This window comes from Pestalotiopsis fici (assembly GCF_000516985.1).
Source record: "Pestalotiopsis fici W106-1 unplaced genomic scaffold PFICI_Scf_8, whole genome shotgun sequence".
NCBI lineage: Eukaryota > Fungi > Ascomycota > Sordariomycetes > Amphisphaeriales > Sporocadaceae > Pestalotiopsis > Pestalotiopsis fici.
This window is the reverse complement of record NW_006917098.1, coordinates 2,506,296-2,527,371: the sequence shown is the minus strand read 5'-3', so window position 1 is coordinate 2,527,371 and position 21,076 is coordinate 2,506,296. Positions and strand designations below refer to the sequence as shown.

Here is a 21,076-nt window from a genome sequence, read left to right as displayed (position 1 = left end):
ACGTCACGCCGAGGATAAGATGGTAAAACAACAAAAGGACTTTTGTTTATGGATAGTCAAATCTACGTACTCTGTTTGCATGCTGGACTGTCGACGAAACCGACCCATCCTCCTCCTGAGAGTATACCAACCAGATTGCCCTAGATCACCATTCAATGCATTACAGCATCATATTGGCATGTTTGATCGCGTATAGTTACTGATATCTGTTGGGTTTCGAGAGAATAAGAAACAATATACAAAACGGTGGCCCACGTCTGGTGACAAGATGGAAGGCATACAAATTGCTCAAAGACCAATCGGGGCGACTTTTGTGACGTGATTACTTTCAAGATCGAAAAATGGCATAGATGATGATGATGATGATGTTATAATTTAATTGCTCTTAGTCTTGATCTGCCGTTCGCTGACCGATTTCTTCCCTCCCAAAAAAGCCACTGCATATCCTGCAGGATCAAACATTCTCCTTTGGGTCACCATGACAGTTTTAGCATAAAGCTCGCAAGCGAGCTTCAATAGATATGCACTTCCTCATTCGGCCCGGCCATGACGGATAAGCAAAGTCGTCAGCAGGACCGACCTGATCGGCGCATATTCTGTACACCGTCCGAACCGCTGCTGCTATTTGGGTGACCTTAGAGGAGAGTCAGCTTTTGCTTCCTCTTGTACGACAGGTCTCAGTCTCAGCCACATCCCTGCGGGTTCAGCCCAGTCTGGCTATACACCGTACCAAAAACCCAGGCATGACCTGCTAAGACATACCTATAATAAGTAATCATCTCGACGTGTGCCAAGCAGGGAAGATCGGCCCCCTTCCCGCGGGCGTTGGACATGGATCAAGGTAGCACGTAGTTGGGAAGGACGCATGACAGGAGGATGGCGTAAGACTTGATGCATTCTTCTTCTTTGCTTTGCTTTACTTTATTTGCTTTGCGCAGCGCAGCGCATAAGCCGCGAGGCAGTGTACAACTAACTACTACCTAGGTAAGGAAGTTTTCGACTACCCGCGCTTCACTCTGAATACGAATTCTCTGCCGCGCTTCCACAGTCGTCTAGCTTTGCCCTGCATTTTCCCTGGTGGCTGGGCCCAAAGTTTCTTCCCGATTTTTGGTCTAGATTTAGCACCTTAGATTCCAAAGTTGCAAGCGTTCCAGTTCCGATCAGCCCAGTCTCGAGAAGGAAGGAAAAAGATGCGCGACAGCCGCAAAAGATCTGGCTCCATGGTTTCAAGCCATTGCAGCCACTAGAGCGGCCCGGCGTTATGCACGTCACAGCGCGCTTCCGGCGTCTGTCGATGGATTGATTAGGTAGCAAGTAGTAAGGAAAAAGGAAGACAAGATCTGTGTGAGACGGTTGTGGTTATTTTTTTTTTCATGTGTTTTTATTTGACATGCTTAAGTCTATGTACAACGATAGATTCCTGAGTTGGCCGTGTCCCGCTCCGTCTCGAGCACTTCGATGCCGGAGCGCGCCAGTCCTCAGGTTACCGGTGGACGTTCAATCCCAACAATCATAATTCAATGGCTTTCAGCCCTCCCGCAGTGGTGAGGGCTTTGTTTTCCCTAAACGTGTCCAAATGCATTTGTACAAGTTCCGTGTGTCCAAGCCCAAAACGTAATCTATGCAAAACATGGTATCCGCCTCCTAAAGGTCTATCGTATACAACAAAGACGTTTCGAAATGAACAGAGCTGGCAAGCACATGGTGTGTTGTTGACAAGATGATGCTTCGTCCTTGTCAATGCTCCTTGTGTGGCCGCCAATCAAAATGCTGTGTCGTGTGCCGCCGCCACCGCTGAACTCCGGACTCGCCGTTCGATTGTTAAAAATGTAATGAAAAGTGTGATCGCGATATATGCGAATTCGAATGTGTTTGTTTTAGTGCTGTTTTACTAATGAGCGGCTGGGGTCGATATTAACTTTTCGTCGCTGGGGCATCCGCGAGGATCAGATGCCCTCCAGCCATGTCGAATATGTGGGTGATTTGGTATATGTAATCGGGAGGCGGCGCCTTTAGGGCAGCCAGACGAGCTCGATGATGCCGTCCTTCTTGTTCATGGGCTGCTCGTTGCGGTCAACCCATCTCCAGTCATCGCCCTTGCGGACATAGATCTGGCTGACAGTGTTGTCGGCGTTGTTGCGAGCCTCTTGCAGATCCCAGCTAATCTTGCGGCCAGTCTTGAGCAGGGAAGGTCGCTGCGGGTCGAAGACGTAGTCGAGGTTCCAGCCCTTGTCCTGGGGAGCAGCAGCAAATGTGCGTTCCATCTGTGCCAGATTGAAGTTGATACCCTCGGGGTACTGAACGACGCTGAAGCTGGTCGAGATGATGAAGTTGTCGGCAGTCTGGAAGCGTTGAAGCGTGCAGTCCTCTCCACAGATGTGGGCAATCTTGGTATATTGCCAAGGCAGGGCGGAGTGCCAGCCGCCGCCCTTGAAGTGGTGCAGAGAGATGGGCTTAATGCCGGACTCGTAAAAGCCAGACGGGTCGCCGTAGAGATCAAGCTGGTAGAGACCCCTCATGACTGACAGGCGCACGTCCGTGTTCTCGTAGATGCACTTTCTCAGGAGGATATCACCCTGAGGACCCCAGCCAGAGTTGGCCTCGCGGATCTTCTCGTCAGTCTTGCAAGTATCGTAGTCGTTTGTGATCTGTGCAGCTAGCGGCACTGACAAGAAGACACCAGCACCGCCAAAAGCCTGCGAGCCGTGTCGGTCCACATTGTTAACATCCTCTGAAAGAGTGCCAATGTAGAGCATCTCAGAAGGATCGTACTGCTCAAACTTCTTGGTCAAGGCGTGTACGCTGGGGAAGAATGTGTCATCATCGCAAGTCACGAGCCACTTCTTGTAGGGGCGCTCGGGGTGGTTGTATAGTGTTGGCACCAGGGTCAGGTAGCGAACAGCCATCTCCATGCGCGAATCGGAGTGATAGACATCGACATCGATTCCGCGCTCATCGAGGACGTTCTTGGCTGCCATGATCTGCTCCTCCTCGGCATCTAGCAGGAGGAGAACCAGCTTACCACCGTTCGAGTTACCCTTGCCGTCGGTCAACCAGTAGGTCCATTCGTCGACTGGGCTCGTCTTGCTAGAGTTGAATCTCTTGAAAGTAGTGGAAACACCAAACATGAAGTCGGACAGGTTGCCAGTAGCGGGGAAGGGGGACTGCGAGACAGGAACCTGAAGGGGCTCCAGACAAGTCTCCTGGCCGTAGCTGCTAGCGTAGTTGGTGTTGATGGGCTTGACGCCCTGAGGCAGAAACTCTTGGCTGAGCTTTGTGATGGACTTGCGGGCAATCGGCTCACGGTTGATCTTGACGTAGCGCTTGAGGTACTCGAAACCGTCTTGCAGATCGTAGGTCTGTTTGAGCTCGTTCATGTAGTCAGGGTTGACGCCGCAGTCCATGACGTGGTCAGAGACGGGAACAACGTCAGCCTCGCTGGCGACGGGAGTATCGCCGCCGATGGGTTGTTGGTAAGTGGAGCCCTTTGTCTTGGGCGTCGCGGCCTTGATTATTTGTGTCGTAACATCGTCGAGGCGGTCAGACCTGAAGGTCAATCCAAGAAAGACAATCAAAGCGACAGCGAGGAGAACACATCTGGAGAAGGGATTTCTCAGAGTGAAAAACCGCTGGTGTGGTGCAGGCATTTTCGCGCCCATCGTACTTCTTCCCTAAAACCTCACTCAATGTTTTGTAGAAAAGACTTGAGGTCAGACAAAGGCGATAGGGGCCGATGGCCACGAAGATATGCTCGTGGGCAAGAACCGGGGGAAAAAATAAGGGTCTGCCTTTGTTCTCGGAGGATTGGAAAAGCGAGAGTGAGATAACGTAACGATGATGTGTTATCCAGATTACAATAGAAGGAGGAGTAGGAGGAGGAGGATTTCGTTTATCCTTGGCGTGGGTGCAAATTCCTTCTCAACTCGCAGGATATCTATCGGCCGACTTCAATGCGAGGAGCGTTCTGTTGGACAGGTATACACAGGCAGACGACCACAGGGGTGGACGGATTGGTTGTTATTGTTGTTGCTCAGCAGCTGGAAGGGTCCGTTTTGCCCAGGTTCCAAGGTGTAACGAACGAAGACCGCGAACCTCGAAAAGAGGAAGGCGAGACAAGAGGGCCCAGGTTGGACGGGAGGGAAGTAAAAACACAAGCTAAACCCTCTGACGAAAGGTGTAGCAGGATTGCAGTGACTGCCAGGAAAGAAAAATGGAAAACAAAAAAAGAGGGCGAGACGGAACGAGCGAGATCAGAAGGTGGGAGGACGTGGGTAGATGAAGGGTTTGGACGACCGAACTGGGTACCTCGAGCTTGGCATGGGTGAAGGAGGAGTCCAAAGGCGCAAAGGGGAGACAAGGGGAACTGAACTGACTGGACATCCGCTATGTGCTCAAGTGTATGTAGTGTAGGTACCTGGTAGTGTACGTACAGGCACACCCGCGACACACACACACACACACACACACACACACAACCTTTTCATTCACACTTGTTGAAGAGACCGGCGGGTGCTACGCTGCAGTAAAGGTACAGGATGTAGGCGAAATGGGCGAATGCAACGGGCCATGGGTGCCCTAATGCGAATGCTCGGTAGGGGGAATTAGATTGGGCCTGTAGGGGAGGGTGGGGCCCTGTCGACTCCGCTAGGCCACTAGGCAAATGCTAGGCCCGTCGACGATTTCTGGAAAAGGGGATGCCGCCAACCACCTTTGATTTTTTTTATTTTTTTTTATTATTTTGGTTGTCCCATTGAGGCTTGCCCACTTGCAGGCCGTGGTTTCGTGCTTGGCACTGCTGCCGCCAATAATTGAGCCGGTTAGCTTTTCAATCGGCTTTTGATCGTCGTGGTGACAAGAAGAGAATGGATGCTTGTGCCGCCACTGGTTCTTCATCGCATCTTGTAGACAAACCTTGAAAGTGGTGGTTCTCCATACTGTAGGTGGTTAGGCCTAGGTCATGAGATGGATAGTAAGGTACCTTGACTTGACCTACGTCCTACAGTAACAGCAACCCGTGAGTGAAAAGATAGGGCGCGCGTACGGTACGGTACCTCGATTATCTAGAACAAAGAGCCAATTTGATCATCAAGACTTCTAGGGCTTCTTTCTCTCGCTAACTGCACATGACTGAACCCTGATGTGATGACTCGTGAGGCTTGCTAAGCTGCACGTTCATCACCAAAAAAAGAGAGTTGCCAGCGTGAGACTGACTTAGTGCACTGCCCTGAGAGGGTCTTGCCTCTCGACAATTGATTGGCGATGGAGCTCTATAGATGTCGTAGCCGATTGCGTATACTGGTTTGACATTCTCAACGCAAGTGATCTATGTAAGGTAGATCTGAACATCCGTCTTACTCTCCATAGATGCACTACCGAATGTACAGATGAACCAATGGCCCACAGATGCCGACTTTCAAAATCGACCTGGATCCGAAAACCCTCCCCCCTCCCCAGGTCTTGAAAGCTTGTATATCTGTGGGATTGTGTAAACGAAACAGCCGTTGTCCTCTGAGCCTGGGACGTGGGCCATAAGCTTATTGGGCTTGTGCCAGATACATGATGGACTCTACTTCACCTTTGGTAGCACACGTCACCACATGATTTTGCTGCAGTGGCTGGCCACTTTTCCGTTATACACCTTAATGATGGCAAGGGAAGAAAACGAAAACCTGAAATAGTACTACATATCCTCACTACAGCATGATGCGTGCCATCTGAACCCACATTTGTGGCCGCAGATGCTCTCGTACAGTATGGGGCAGGTAGGCAAGTATGGAGTATGTACGCGTGCAGGCGAGCGGCGATATTCAAACGCCACTGCTCGTATTGTATTCTCGACGCTTTCGTGGACGAAGAAGCAGTATTTACCGCCGGAACCAGGGTACAGAAAAAGGAAAAAAATAAATTATAGTACCCTGTTTGTAGACCTGAATGCAACCTCACCTCGCCTTGTGGGCACACACATGGCAGCAGCAGCGCCGGGCATTAGGCCAGGCAGCCCAGCGCTTCGTGCCGTAGGTAAGGTAGGTAATGTGGTAGCCCGTGTCATTAAGAAGCAGTCGTAGGAAAGGCTAATAGACTCATGCGATCGCCTAACCTGCACCTCTGTCCGGATCGCAGGCAGAGGGGCCCCTGTTCATAAGATACTACTACTTACCTACAGGCTGCTAATTATCTAAGAAATGGATACTAATGTATAAAATAACTGGTGGCTCACTTTGCCATCGTTGGCAGTGCTGAGTAGCGTTGCAGTTTATAGCGTGGCAAGAAAATCAAAAAAAGATTCCGATTGCCAAGCCGGAAAAGTAGCGTACGCGGAGAGTGACCCTATGATTGGCACCGGGACGAGGTTCCAATTTTCATTCCATTGGTGAAGAGAAAAAAAAAAGGGACGGCCATTTCTGTCCATTTAACATCGAACGAGTTAAGATCGAGCGTGGGCAGATTAGAAACAGCTAGAAAATTTGGCTACGCGTCACAAACCTTGGAGGCTGTTCGATATTTGCTCGACTATGCCAGAGGCTTTGCCAAGATAGGCAATGTAGTTTAGCCTGTGGCTTTCTTAGGTACGGAATACATGAGCTGATAGGTGGTAGTTCACCCGAAATATGGAAATTTCCAAATGTCACTAGAATTAATGGAGACCCCCAATTCTTGGCGGTCTGGATCGTTTTTATCTGCTTGGTCTACAGCGTACACTTTCAATAGCACTTGCAATCAATGAATGCCATTTGCTGCTTGCTTTGCTTTACATTGCTGCTCCTTGAAAAGAGGAATGCAGGCAGGATGACATGATAGTATTACCAAAAAAGCCCAGACCAGATGAACGAAATTCGCGGTGGATATCGGATCTATCTATCTGTTGATTTTACTAGTATATCGTCATGGCTCTCGTCGATATTGTTTTTTTTTTTTTTTCCCTCTCTCACTCTCTGGACACCGCGGGGTTTTTGCGTTGCGCATCGTTATTATAAAATAACCTGTTTGCGGCATGCAAACCAACGACTCGCCCCCCATTTTCTTTGAATGGATACCACGGTTCTAGCCCTTTCAAGGCATGAAGAACGACAATCTCTGTGCAGAGGCCATCTCCGCGAGTCCCCACTCGGTTTCAGAACCTCGAGGCTTTCTGGTGGTCCCCTATTCCCACCATGACGTCGGCCTGGGCTGGGCCAGTTGTCCGTGTGTGTGTCTATGTTGGCTGTGCACTGGGGCAATCGTCACCTTTCTTTGTCGTGGAATTGCCTCACCCAACAGCCAGAGATATAAGATTCGGTAATTTCCAGGCCTCATGTCACGTCTTAGTCTCTGGTTGTATGCTGTGAAGCTATGGTTTCGGCTTCCCGGTAGTTGAAATGGCTCGGACTCGAAGAATCATTTCATCTCCTGTTCTAGGCCGGCGGGAAGGATGCGTTGGAGGCTGCTGAACACACACTTGAGCGCCCCGGCCCCTGCATACAAAGTAAGCACAAGCAGAACGGCGCACTCGGAGCCCTGGCCGCTGATCATTGACCACTGATCGGTTGATGACGACGACCACCAACACTCGCGGCCGCCCCGACTCGAGAAAAGAGGAAGTCAGCCTGTCAGTCAGCAAAGCTCTGCTACACGCGGAGACTTACCAAGCCAGACCCTTGGTTTACATACAATCCCGTGCTAAATCCCGCCTTGCCAATTGATGCTTATCCTTTGGTGCTGTTTTTTTTTTTTCTTGTTTTGCTTTTCGCCTCCTCTTCTCTTCTAGCTTGCTTCTAGGGAATTTCTCGCGTAGACCGACCAGTTTGAGGAAGTACTACACAGTACGTACTTATCACATCACCAACACTAACGGGAAGTGAACCCCCCCTTTCATCAGCAAGAAAATAAAATAAAATAAAATCCTATGCATCCTTTTGTTTTTTTCAGCTGCTAGTATTTGTCAATGGGCCAATTTGCCCTCTGCATACAGCATCCATTCCTCGTTAGCCACAAGAGCCAGGAGATCCTGGGCCATTCCTGGGCAGCGCGGATGAGATGATTGCAGACCAGCACCCATCATTGGCTGTGCGCAGTTATCCCATGGGCCCCCCTGTTGATCTTGAAGCGGTGGGTGGCGGGTGGAGAGAAGAGCCGCCAATACCAGGGCGCCTATGAGGAGATCTCCAGGTTTCGCAGCACATGCCCCTTGCTCCTGCACGGACGGGCCCTGATATGGCACAGCAGCTGTATCGATCAATGTTAATTTAACTCGTTGACCATTGACCTTCTAAACGCGGCACTCAGCTCACAAGAAATATGCACACAAACGGGTCGTGTTTATCTATCTTTGTTCATCTATATGGGAAGCCATTTCGTTGTCATTTAACATACCTCCATGCCACCATTACTACTATTATATACTCCGTCAACAAGAGTGATAGACATATCGCAAGACTTTGATATTCAAAACGACTGACCCCCCCTAAACTACACCGTAGAGCTCGAGGTGGTATAAAGCAACCATGATTAGCGCCCCGCCTGCCTCCATTATACCTACACAGTACCGGCTACATTAACGCATAGGTACGATACATGTAGTAGTGGTGGTTGAATTGACCGTCGACGCGAGGCTACTGCTATCTAAACCTGTACATATGCCTCATTTCCGCTACTTTACTGTTATTTTCCCCCATGCTCTGCATACCTACATCAAACCAAAATCCCAAGTTGAGCAGATTTGAGTTTGTGCAAGCAAAAAGGTATAGGTATACTTTTGCAACTCACAAACTCGGCTGAGCTCAAGGCGACGCTACTGTTGGCGAAGCAGTGCTATTGACGGAAAGATAGAAGACACGTCTCCCGGCCATGAAAAGTTGCGACGAACTCGAAACAGACATGATAGACTTTGCATGCACGACTGACACCTGATGGTACCATGTATGCAAGCCACGGCTCCTACCTTTACACACATATACGGATAACGCACAACAGAGGCTCTTGTTCAGATAATGCGCAAGCCACATTACTACTTGATAGTGCACTGTTAGAGCGAGGGACGAGGATGTCGAAGCGAGGCAGATTTGGTTTTTTTTCTTTCTTGTTCGCAATCAACACGACACGGATTGCGATGCGGCTCGCAAAGACTGCCCGTTGGTCCCTACTGTTACAGTGTGCTGAGGGTATTCCCGGCCGTTGCCGACCCATATAGACAGCACACCGTGGTCTTTCCAATGTCGGTATTTGCCCACAGCAAGTAGCGATCGGCCAGATCGACCGGCGCCAGGCCCCCCGACCATAACTCAAGTAAGGTTAGTTGCAAGAGTATCGCCGGGCGAAATTTGCGCGCAAACTGATGATCATCATCATCATTACTACTTTGTACTATCATGATCGCAGCTACTCCTCCCAGCCAACCTCCTTCACCTCCTTCTTCTTCTCCAGTGGACACATGTACAAAGTATGGAACACTGGGCCAACCAACAACATAAACGGCCTTGATCATTTAGTCTAGTGTATTCGCTCCTACGTGTAATACTTTGTTCCTCATGATACATCATGGTCATTGTCATCATCATCATCCAATCCTTTAGGGGCGGTTTATTTAAAGCAATCAGTGACCTTTTACCTGGTACAACAAGCATTTGCCTTGGGAGACGCAGATATTGTTTTAATCTGCAAAGATACGACGGGCGCCTGGCCGACATGTGCCCCGCGCCCAGACTAGAAGCAATAACCAAATGTGGTAGCTCTTCTCAACTTGAAACACGCACCGAAAGCATCCGGGGAAAGCCATGGGCGCAGCTTTTCCCTCTTCATCTTTATTTCGTCCCAATTGCTCACATGCGTAGGGCTTCATAATTTCCTCTTTGGGTGGAGTCGTTCTCGACCAAGGCGGGTTGGATCATTGGAAGGGGAAAGGAAAGAAAGAGCCCACCCACCACCACCTCCTCCTCCCCCGTAGACCGTTAGGGGATGGCTGTCCACCTATTCCGGGCGGGTTGGCGCCAAAAAAAAAGTGCTTCCTCAACGGCTTACCCGTGGCTGACAGTGACTGCTTGAAATGTCAATCCATTTCCCGCCTTCTGCTGCCACCGAGCACATCATGACCTCGCATTGATAGATCAAATCGTGCCACCGGTCGTTGGTCTTTGGATCGACCCAATGTATCACAAAAGCTGCTTTGGGCGACTTGCTAAGCGGTTCCGAGACGAGACCACCCCAAAAAAGATTGATTGTGTGTTGTTTGTCTGAAGCCCATCCACCCACCCAAACCACCCCATCCCTTCCCATCCATACATCGGCGATAATCTCATCCACCTATTATAAGCTTTACCTAACAGTCACAGCGTTTTCCCGGTGGAGGCTCAGAGCCTCTTTGCGAACCGCGCACCACCGACTTATTGCTTCTCTTGACTTCTGTCGCTCTCTCCAATGTGGTCGTCCAAAGAAGTTTGTCAAACTCAGACGAGGACGTTGTCGATTTGCTTCCCGAAGTAGGTGGTTCCATTAACCCTCCCGATCCCGGGTCTTTTCGCTTGATTTAAACCTGCCTGCGGCTTTTAGACTCGCGTATCTGCCTGCATCCGTCCGTCCCCTTTTTGCATTTGAAGAATATGTCGCCATCCATGTCAACACGGCGGCATTCGATTTCCACGACTGCAGTAGGTTAGAGTTTTTCTTCCGAGGTTTCTGCAATCACTTTTTTTTCCCGTGAGCATGCAGGCCAAGCCAACGTCCCCAAGTTGGCGGCGGCATCTATCCTCTCGTTGGGTTGGATAAACTCCAACATGGCATTTACGCAAAATCGAAAATTCGCACAAACCATACTTTGGACGTGCTTGGATTTGTATTATCACGCTTTTTTTTTTAACCTATTCATACATACTATCGAGATGTGTAGTCCCCTCCCTCCCTTCAAATAGCCTTATGTCCGAGTACATGTATTTTTACAGTCCGGCCAATCGCGTTCCGGGAAAACTGCTGGAGGAAAAGGTCCATAGACACAAATATGGTTCATAACACATGGCAAGAACATGGTAGTACCAGGTTTTCTTACCATCTCCCGTACTTATTTACCTACTTGCATACACACATACATTACATTACCTATCTTGTAATTTTCGCCTCTTCCTCGTGGCTACTTATTCGTTAGGGGAAGCATGTCCACGACTTGCCTTATTCGGCACAGCAATAATGTTGGAGGCTCTCTATTTGTGAATGCTGCATTCTTTTTACAGTATTGGATCGCCAAGTAGCATGTGGGCAAGGCAAAAAAAGATGAGATAGAGAATGCCGTCTTCTCACGGCCCATTTACCCATTCTTGGCAAACGCTGCTTCTGCCCCTTCCCCCCTCCCTTCAAGCCTGGGTAGGTTGCACTTTGTTAATAACCTTAATCGCGAACGAAATCAGTTGGGGGGCGCCCCCCCCTGGGTGTAACTCACTATAGATTCGGCTATTCGCTTAGAGGTTTTTCTTACACCAGGGTTTGTTGGCTCCCGTTTGCGGAAACCGGCACCGTGGATGCGAGTGACCATCTACTACATAATAGATAAAAAGAATCATAGACTCCCCCCTCCTACTTCGTACTGCAGTATGCCAAGCAAACCATGTCAGAGAATATTGCCGTCCTGGGCATTATCTGTTATCCGGACAGCATGGGCCCCCCCTCCTCTCCCGAGTCTATCTCATACCTATACATTATATCGAGGTGATGCAGAGAAATAAATAAGAGAACTGCCGTGTCTGCGATTGGTTGAGTGGTGGGTTTTATGATGCCTCACATGAAAAGCAGTATCAAGAGCAAGTGCAAGCATTTTATCGAGTCGCATCCGAGATGCATTCCACCCTAGACCATGTCGTGTCCAAACTAAGCTTCTCTCCATGTAGGCAGGCTGGCAGGCAGGTCTCTCAGTCTCAAAGTTGAAGTGTCTGCATTGCAGCTTGAGCTACTGCCTTTGCATGAGGCATTCGGGTCAGACAAGAGCGAGGTCATGTCTCTAGTTCTGCCACGTGAAGAGTCAGACATTCATCGCTAGTGATGACAAAACGTGGGAAATTCATCCGTGTCAAGTCTCTCTTTGTGTAAGTCATGATCCATAGAGAGCATATCTTGCAAGCACTCTGATTGCTTTCGAGAATTGGTAGTCGGTTCAAGAGTAAGACAAGAAGACGCGGCGATTCTCACTATCATTTCTTGACGTCAGCTTGACAGAGCCAAGCTCTCGTTATAAAGGCACTACTAGTGTTACTTTCTCCTCGCATGAACGATACTACCCAACTCTGCTGGTTGCTGCGCTACAACTTTGCAGAGATATTTCCATCTGCTGAGAGTTTCGGCCCGTGAACCGAGTTCTCTCCTGCCGTTTTCGAGCAAAGGATGCATATCACGAAAGTTCCAGGCCTTTGGCTACTAGCACTGCAGACGCAGCACCGTCATCTTTCTCGTGCACCTTAAAGGGACAGGGGAACAAAAAATTTACAAGTTCGAGGGAGAGTGTGAAAAAAAAACAAAGGTGGACAATTCTAGGGAACAAAGGCTAAAGAATATTTGATTTGACATTTCTGCTGCTGCCGAGTCTACTCGGTAAGGTTGTAAATCTTCTGGATATCGTGCAGCTGAGCCTCAAAGTCCACCTCGAGGTCCTTGAGCAGACCGTCCTTGAAGCCAAAGACCCAGCCGTGGACAATGGGGAAGCCATTCTTTTGGAAACTCTGCTGAATGGCGGCCGTCTTGATGACGTTGCGGCACTGCTCCACCACGTTGAGCTCGACGAGGCGGTTGTAGCGGGCCTCCTCGTCCTTGATGGCGTCGAGCTCGGCCTCGTGCAGGCGGTAGACGTCGCGAATGTTGCGCAGCCAGGGGTTGAGCAGGCCGAGGTCCTTTGCCGTCATGGCGGCCTTGACACCGCCGCAGCCATAGTGGCCGCACACGACAATGTGCTTGACCTGCAGGTGGCGCACGGCGTAGTTGATGACGCTCATAACGTTGAGGTCCGTGTTGGGCACCAGGTTGGCAATGTTACGGTGCACAAAGGCCTCGCCGGGCTCCAGGCCAGTGATAGCCTCGGCCGGAATCCGCGAGTCCGAGCATCCGATCCAGAGGTACTCGGGCGTCTGGCCTGCCGACAGCTTGGAGAAGAACTCGGGGTCCTTTTCGGCCTGCGACGTTGCCCACTTCTTGTTGTGCTCAAACACACGGTCGTGCGTCTGCTTGAGGTGTCTGGTGATGTCGTTGTCGGCCATGTTGCGCCAAGTGCTACTGCTGCGTGTGCTGGTGATGATGGAAGGTTGTGTGTTGTTGTGGTGGTGATGATGATGTTGTGTAGAAGAAGAGCTGTTACCACCTTTGCTGTGAGAAGAAGAAGATGATGATGAGCTGCAGTAGACGCGGGGTTGGTGCTGCTGGGGGTGGAGTTGTTTAATGACGGCTCTTCTCGGCGTTGAGAGCAGAGTCAGGTTCAGCCTCGACTTGAACATCTGTGTAATGTAAAAGGGAAGGGGCTTCCAAAAGAGCTATCTATCAATTTCACACACAAACAGAGGCAGGATCTTCCCCCCAAGAAAATAGAACAACACAATTGATGCCCGTGATTTATAGAAAGGAGGGGCAATCTGGCTTCTTATTGGTCCCGGGGTTTATGCCTTCCTTTCAAGATTTGTTGTTGTCTTTCCTTATCCTTCTTTTTCCCGCTTTGCTAGAGGCCCGAATTTGTTGGATGACCCGGAAGTGGATTATTATTGAATGACAAGCAATTTTTCTGGTCTTTATCGCGCGCGCGCTGACGTCGGTCACGTCTCGGCCACTGTGGTGGGCGCGGCATTTCCCCCCCAAAGCTGAGTCACAGTACGCATACGGTGCTCTTTTTTTCCCGCCAAGAAGCCGATAACCCCAAAAGGATCTGCGCCCAGCCTGAACTTTGTTGGCTTTTGAGGGGTTTTGGAAATGTTGACATCCCAAGAACTGTTGTTGGAGGGACGAGGAATATCTTGACAAGTCGAGGGCCTCAATCTTATATAAATAAGACAACGATACTATAGTGTGCCATTTGACTATAGAATTGGAGTCTCAGCAAGAGCCCGTGAGTCGGGTCGCATGGTCATGGCCAATCAGACTCAATATTGAGCAGCACCCTGATGGTCCACTGGACAAGCCTACGTCAGAAAAATATGGGTTATCACGCCATATTCTTGCCATGCTTATTGCCTTCTGGCATAGTATTCACTTTCGTGTCAATCATTGCCTAATAAAACATACTATAGAAAGAAGATACAAGAAGAGTATTCGGGAAATAGAAACCATGATTCTATAACGACAGGAGGTATCATCTGTACAGCTAATAGGTAAAACACTCAATCCTTGATTTCCTTTTACAAGCTCTCCCCATCCACAAAACCAATTGCAACGCTCCCAAACTCTCATGTCATTTTCCGGTACGCGTCGTGTCATGTCTTCTGGGCATCCCCATGTCCCATCTACATCCTCATGCTGATTACTTTTCGAGTCGTGAATGAATCGACCTGGGGGCCCTCGAGCTCGGCCGGCGGTGACGACCCCTCCAGCTCGGCCCGCTCCTCTTCAATAAACTCCCTCAGGCTCATGTGGCTGAGCGGCGGCACATCCAGGCTGGTCGTCGAGCTGACCAGACTGGCTGCCATCGACTGCGGCGAAGAAACTGTAGGTTGTGCCGAGTATGAAGAGCTGCCAGTGTACTGTCTTTCAATAACGCTCGCCGCGGGTGGGATACCTATTGTGTGCCCAGAGGCACATGAGATCAGTTTCTGACTCTTCGCGGAGGCTGCCCGAGGACGAATCGTTCCTTGCGCTCATATGTGGGAATGATTTTCCCGGAATAATTGGTAAACGCACCCTTCCTCTCCGCCCCTTCGACGACGTGCTCTTCTTCTTCCTCGTGTTGGGTTGCAATAGGGGAATGTTTGGGGTTATGATGCCCTGTCCTCGACGCTGCATGCTCCTGGAGATATGGAGGTGGCGGCGACGTGGGCGTGATGGGAGCTACTACACTTCTAAGACTAGACTTGCTAGGAGCTCTGTGCATACCTAGAGCGTTTCTTCCAGGCACCATTGGCGTGGCCACATCGCCAGCCGCGTCGGCCATGATACGCCGCGGGAAGCCGCTGATGGGCAGCAGAGTGCTGCCAGATGGGTAGGGTGACGTGTGCATTGCGAGAGACAGAGAAATCTCGGACGTCTCATCCAGGACATTGATGGTGATTGGCTCGAGTTCAAAAACTCCGTGAAAGTGCATATCCTTCAAGCACAAACATGTCAGTAAATGACTTCAACTAAGCATGAGCCGTGGGAGGGCTCCATAAACCTGCTTACCTGAAGAGCTGTCTGTGTCAGCACGATTTGCCGCACCGGCAGCCTCGTTTTGTCCTCCTCTAGCAAAAAGTATGGCTCGAAATCACCCTCAAGGCATGACGCCGATACGAGCAGCCAGCCGAGAGCCTTGAGCTCAGGGGAGGCCTGACGGAATCTGCAGTAAATGGACCCTACTGGCAAGTTAGCACATGATAAACTAAATGACATGACTGTCGGGGGAAGGTCGCGCCCAGAAACATCGATTTCGTCGTACCGGTGCAAGTGTAGCCCTCCTTGGTCTGCTTGGCCGAGCCGGCGTCTCTCTCGAAAAAGAACGTGCTGGCTATTAATCTATGGACAGCCTCCATAACGACAGCGGGATTCCTTCGGATGGCCTCCTCTGTTTGTCGCTCAAGGTCTTCAATCTTTGATACGTCGGCGAATTTGGGCATCTCGGCAAATAACTCGGGGTTGAGACGCATATATCGTGAGCGGTCCTCTTCATTCACCACGTGAAGAGAAATATACTTGTTCCATATCGTATCTCCCTGCTTGTGATCGTTGGATTTCTCTGCACCGGCGCTTGGGTTGTTGAGAGAAATAAGCATGGGTGTTCTCGGATCGCGGTGAAAGTAGCCAGCATTGCCATTCTTCGCCGCATTCATTGCCGAGTTGCTGGCAGCACCACGAACCTTGTAGTTACCAGCTCCGCCCCGTCCCTGTCTCAGTACTGCGTTACCGCCCGGCATCATGGAGGTCGAGGTAGCCGTGACGGACTGGGATGAGCGGCCTATGCTGGAAGCGGACCGGTTGTCACCAACGTTTCGGCCGGTTCCTATTGAGAGGACCAGGTCTGGCTTTGCTTCGCTTTCCCAGATTGCCTTGCTCTCATGGTGACTGATCCAAACGGGACACGCATGGCGAGGACCGCCGTCGATGTATTCGGTGTTTGTCTCGTCCTTGTGGAATGCCTTGAAATACGGTTGAACCGACGTCGTCGCCCTTGCAGCTTCCCAGATCTTGATCTCTTTGGTTGGCATATCTGCGCGGGCAAACTCATATGGAAGCTTCCTATTGCTTGGATCTGCGCGGTTGTAGTTGGCGAAAATTATAGGCTGGTGCTCCATGGACGTGGTAGCTGTCACTGCCACCTTCAGGGATACATTTTGGCGGGACCTTGTACTGACACCAAAGAAGGGCTGATCAGAGAGATATCTCTTGAGAGTCTTGGCCAATGGCTGTGTCTTGTAAAGACTGCCGTGGTACAAGTTTGAAATTAGGCCAACAATTGGGACGCTTTGCATTTCTCTGGGTGTGAAAGCCTCGAGGCACATGTCCTTGAACTTATCCATGGTAGCTTGTACCGTCCACTTCTTGACACCTAGACCAATGGCTATGATGCCGCCCGTGTTGGAACCAACAATAAGGTCAAAGAAGAGCTGGAGGGGCAGATCGGGGCCAAGTATTCTTTCCATCTCGCGGAGCACGGTCAATTGTACGATGCCCCGGATACCGCCACCATCGAGAACCAGCGTACGGGTGCCAGCATGAGCAGGCTTGGTGTTGATCACCCAGGGCGGGCTGCAAAGGACATCCTTGACGTGTAGCGGGCACCGACTGATCTCAATCGTAGTCCTGGATGTCTTGGTACCATAAATCTGGACACATGGCAAACACAGCACGTGGCCACAGGGTAATGCGCACTCGGGAAGCTCTCGAAGACAGCAAAGACATGCCGAATAGCTGATAAAATCTGTAGCAGCTCCGAGTATGTTAGAGTATTGCTCGTTGAGCCGTTCGCGGTGGAGGAGGGCAGCAACTTGTAGTTCAGGCATGTCGGGAAACTCTTGGCTCAGCCTAAAGGCGGACGACTGCAGCTGAATAAGACTCTGCCGGATGGCATGATTCCAAGATGGTGCGAACTCGGCGGGATCAATATCAGACTGGTAGTCACCGTTGCCGATGATCTTGCCCTGAAGGTTTTGGTGACCCTTTGGGTTGTGACCTGACCGTACATTGCAGCAGCGTCCCATTTCACCGGGGTAGTTTGGGTTTGTATAGGTACACGGCCAATGCATGTCGACAAATGTCTCCAGAGCCGCGGTGCATGGCTGCGCATATCTGTCATCTAGCATGCGCGAGGCAGTACCCAGCATGTTTTGCCGGACGGTGTCAAACATGACGCAGGATGCGATAATGGGCACCATGGCCCGGAAGATCTGCTTTGCATTGTTCTTGATCTTGCCGTTGCTCGTCCGGTCGCGAATGGCGAGGGCCAAATTCAGGATGTTGCCCTCAAAGTTCCTTGCCACGGGACTGTGGCGGAGAGTCTCCTTGATAAAGTCAAAGGGCGTGTCGAGGTCGTTGGTGAAGTGGTCAAAGGCTGCATGGAGGTAGAATTGGAGCTTCTCGGGCGTTGCCAGCATGCGCACTCGCCTCTTGCGCAGGTGAGATAGCTGAGCCCGATCTTGGATGACCTCTGCCAGCTTGCCCGCCTGCTCGTTCATCAGCATGTACTGGCCCTTGTAAGGAATTCTGATGACAGTGACGGAGGCATAGTAGCACTCTAGCAGTTCCTTGGTGCTGGTCACGACTTTGCCTCGCTTACGCCACTGCATAGCATAGTCCTGCACAATCGGCTCGCGCGTGACTGCCCCAGCAATGTCGTTCATGAGCATCTGGGTGGCCACAGTTGGATCCCACTCCTTCTCGTCGATACCTGGCTCGGTGGCGTTGAGCACAATCACCGCGTGTGGAAGCACGGGTTGGTTGAGTGACTTGTCAATCGATGCAGCGCCCCATTTCAACAGCTTTGGTAGTACTGTCGACTCAAATGAGCGAGGACTCCTGAGCACGAAGACCACGACATCAGAGAAGGTGTACAGAATGCGCGGATAGAGCTGCGCGACAGCAAATTCTCTCTTTTTGGTGTTTGGCGTCTTTGCCCAGTTGATCCGCCGAGATTGGCTCGTCTTGTAGCCACTGGCAAGGTCTTCTGCGCGGTGCTTCAACTGCTTGGGCAGCATCTCTCCACCATTAAGGCCCTCGCAGTCGCAGAGAAGCAGTGGCTGACTGGTGTGGATGGTCGCCGGGTCTGCGTACAAATGCACATCTCCAGTTGTTGGAATGTGATCATGTGTTGACGAAGTCACTGGAGAATAAAATCTGGATCTCTCCATGGTCGTCATGTCTTGACGATCTATCAAAAGTTTGATCACCGTACTCTTACCCGCTCCTAGAGGACAAGTGTTAGTCACTATGCGACAAGATGGCCACGCTCATTCTGCCGCGAATGAAAGCTTTGCATACCTGTTTCACCGATAAATGAAGCGAGTTGAGGATGGCGCTCGGGGATATCCTCGCTGGCCGAGTCTGCCATGATGGCCCCAAACCTCCCATAGTCATGGAAAATGGGCTGGCCCGTGGGATCTCGACCGAAGCCGAACCAAGACGTGTCCTCATCTTCACGAAGTTCGGCCTCGTGCTGGGTTTCTGTGCGAGAGGGATCTAGAATCTCTCGCATACGATGCAGCACGAACGGATCAGCCTTTTCGTGCGGCTTGCCATTCCTGGGTACAAGAAATATAAGGGTCAGCTTTCCAATATTGAACTGCGTATAGTCAATGCCGCGAATGTCGTGGATTGTATACTCACCAGCCCACCGATCCTGGCACATGGAGAACCCATTTTGGCCAGCAAGTATCGCAAAAGGCAAGATTGTTGCACTGGATACAGGTATATGTCCTGTTCTGGGTGGTGGTACAGGTCTGACAAGGCTGCATGGCGGGAGGAGCTACAGCCGCCATTATTGAGACTTCCTGGGCATTACAGTATAGCACAGCAGGCAAAAGTCACCAAGTATGAGCAGTCTGTATGGTGGATGATGGGATTCTTGTTACGTTACTTGTACGTAAAACCACGAGAATCGAGGGAAAGAGATCTGGGGGATCTGCCGGCGCGTCCACTCTTATTTCAGCCGCATTGTAGGATGGGAGTTACAGTAGCACGAAGGACGGGAAGGGATGGGAAGGGAAGAGTGGGTGGGGTGGGATCCTCATCCTGCAGGAGGCCATTCCTGTACCTTGGCCGTAGGCAGGCTGTCTGTATGTCTGCTTGTCTCTTGTTCATCTACCCACTGACCGATCGACCAACCGACCGACCTACCTGCCTACTACCAGCCCGGTCGAGTCTGCCCCCAACGAAGTACTGTACTGCACCGTCGACGGATGGTCAAAGTAGTCACCCCACAAACCAAAACGCGCACGACGTCGCTCGCGCCGCCCGCCATGCAGGCTTGGCGCCGTGCAACGGTTGCGTTATCGCCAACCCTGGGCGGGCTGGGAAGCCCAGTTGACGTGAGCACGGATGGAGGTAAGATCAGCGCCATGACCATGATAAGATGATTATGGGTTAGGCATGTATGTATGCTTGCACCACAGTATAAGGGGCGGGGGGAGGGAAACGAGCTCGATGGGATAGACCAGGACAAACATTGGAATCTCATCCAAGTAATTAATTAGGAATGGTGCTTTTCACTACTATCGAAACTAACCCCCCCGTGCCGGAGGGATGGGTAACTTTGATTGAGTTTTCCTCCGCATCGCTTGGCTCTATGTGATTAGTTGCACCCGCAACAAAAGCACACATTGGGATCCCCACCGCTACTGCTGACTACCATACATAAGGACCTTTTAAAATAAACGACCAAAAGCTGAAATGCAAGGTCTGTCGTATGCGAACACTTGTTATTCCTTTTTGTCGATTTGCCTTTCCCCTGGAACCGTCTCCTACATTCCACGAATTAGCGCTTGCCTTGCCAGGCTGAAGTACATGATCCTTCAGGATGGCGGCGCGGCCTGAAAGGATTCAGACGATTCATTTGAAGACGGAGATCTCCATGTAGTAGCTCAGCGGAAATAATAATAAAAAAAAGACCCCCAACAGAACTCGACGGAGGTGCTCGATCGGGAGCCGACCCGATGCTTGCCCAGGCCAATCATGGCACATTGCAAGCTCACCGGTGCTCTTCTCCAATACAAGTATACGCTGAAACAAGACTTCAGTCTGAGCGGAGGGTTCGTGCCAACCACTATGCAAGTCATCTTTCGGGGCAGCACTGCATACACATGACATCAAAACACGCATCTTCTGCAAACCGCAGATCAAGATGACAATGATAATCATGGGGATATTGATCTTTGCGTGTTTCAAATGACTGAATTAAACCGAGATTCATGATATCGATTGTGGCTCCGACTCGCGTCCATGGCCAGGTCGGATAAGTTCTAGGCCATCAAAACTTTACTCATGTTCTCGTCCAGCAGTCTATCGTACGAGTACGTATGCGCCCTAATAACCTATGTACACATTTATATGTTCTGCTCTACTCTACAGCATCTACATTACACAATCTGCCAGCACAACCGGCACCCAATCCAAGTAGTATAACGAACCAATCTCATGGATCGGACCCTGTCCGACTGTTGACGGGGATAAGCGGAGGGAGACTCTTGGAAAGTGTTCATCACCGTCTCGAAATCGGTTAGCCTTCCCCATGATTGAAATAACGACAAGACGACTACGTACTGTTCTAATAACGAAGAAGTCGATACTACATTAGATAGAGCAGTAAGAAGGGGAAAGGGGATGGGATGATGGGTAGGAAGTTGAAGAACGAGTCAGTGCGCTGGTGGCGCCAGACTATAGGCGCTAAACCAGACAACTGGGTCCTTGGTAGCACCAGTGCTACTCTATGCTACAGATTTTAGCAGCTACCCTTATTACCTTGCACGTA

The 21,076-nt window shown here is 50.6% G+C and overlaps 3 protein-coding genes across 3 annotated transcripts; all 3 read right to left on the bottom strand.

Annotated features, from left to right (window-relative positions):
- Positions 1-2,012: 2,012 nt before the first annotated feature.
- On the bottom strand, positions 2,013-3,647 carry PFICI_11429 (uncharacterized protein; the record flags this gene model as incomplete). The annotated part of the gene is made up of 1 exon (XM_007840010.1): positions 2,013-3,647. One exon carries the CDS (start codon positions 3,645-3,647, stop codon positions 2,013-2,015), a length of 1,635 nt encoding a protein of 544 aa, XP_007838201.1.
- Positions 3,648-12,536: 8,889 nt separating this feature from the next.
- PFICI_11428 (Carbonic anhydrase) lies at positions 12,537-13,202 on the bottom strand (the record flags this gene model as incomplete). The annotated part of the gene is made up of 1 exon (XM_007840009.1): positions 12,537-13,202. The coding sequence occupies one exon, from the start codon at positions 13,200-13,202 to the stop codon at positions 12,537-12,539; it is 666 nt and encodes a 221-aa protein (XP_007838200.1).
- A 1,230-nt stretch (positions 13,203-14,432) lies between these two features.
- PFICI_11427 (uncharacterized protein) lies at positions 14,433-19,088 on the bottom strand (the record flags this gene model as incomplete). Its single annotated transcript, XM_007840008.1, has 7 exons — positions 14,433-14,704; positions 14,827-14,973; positions 15,019-15,229; positions 15,304-15,473; positions 15,557-18,517; positions 18,592-18,851; positions 18,937-19,088. 7 exons carry the CDS (start codon positions 19,086-19,088, stop codon positions 14,433-14,435), a joined length of 4,173 nt encoding a protein of 1,390 aa, XP_007838199.1.
- Between the last annotated feature and the right edge of the window lie 1,988 nt (positions 19,089-21,076).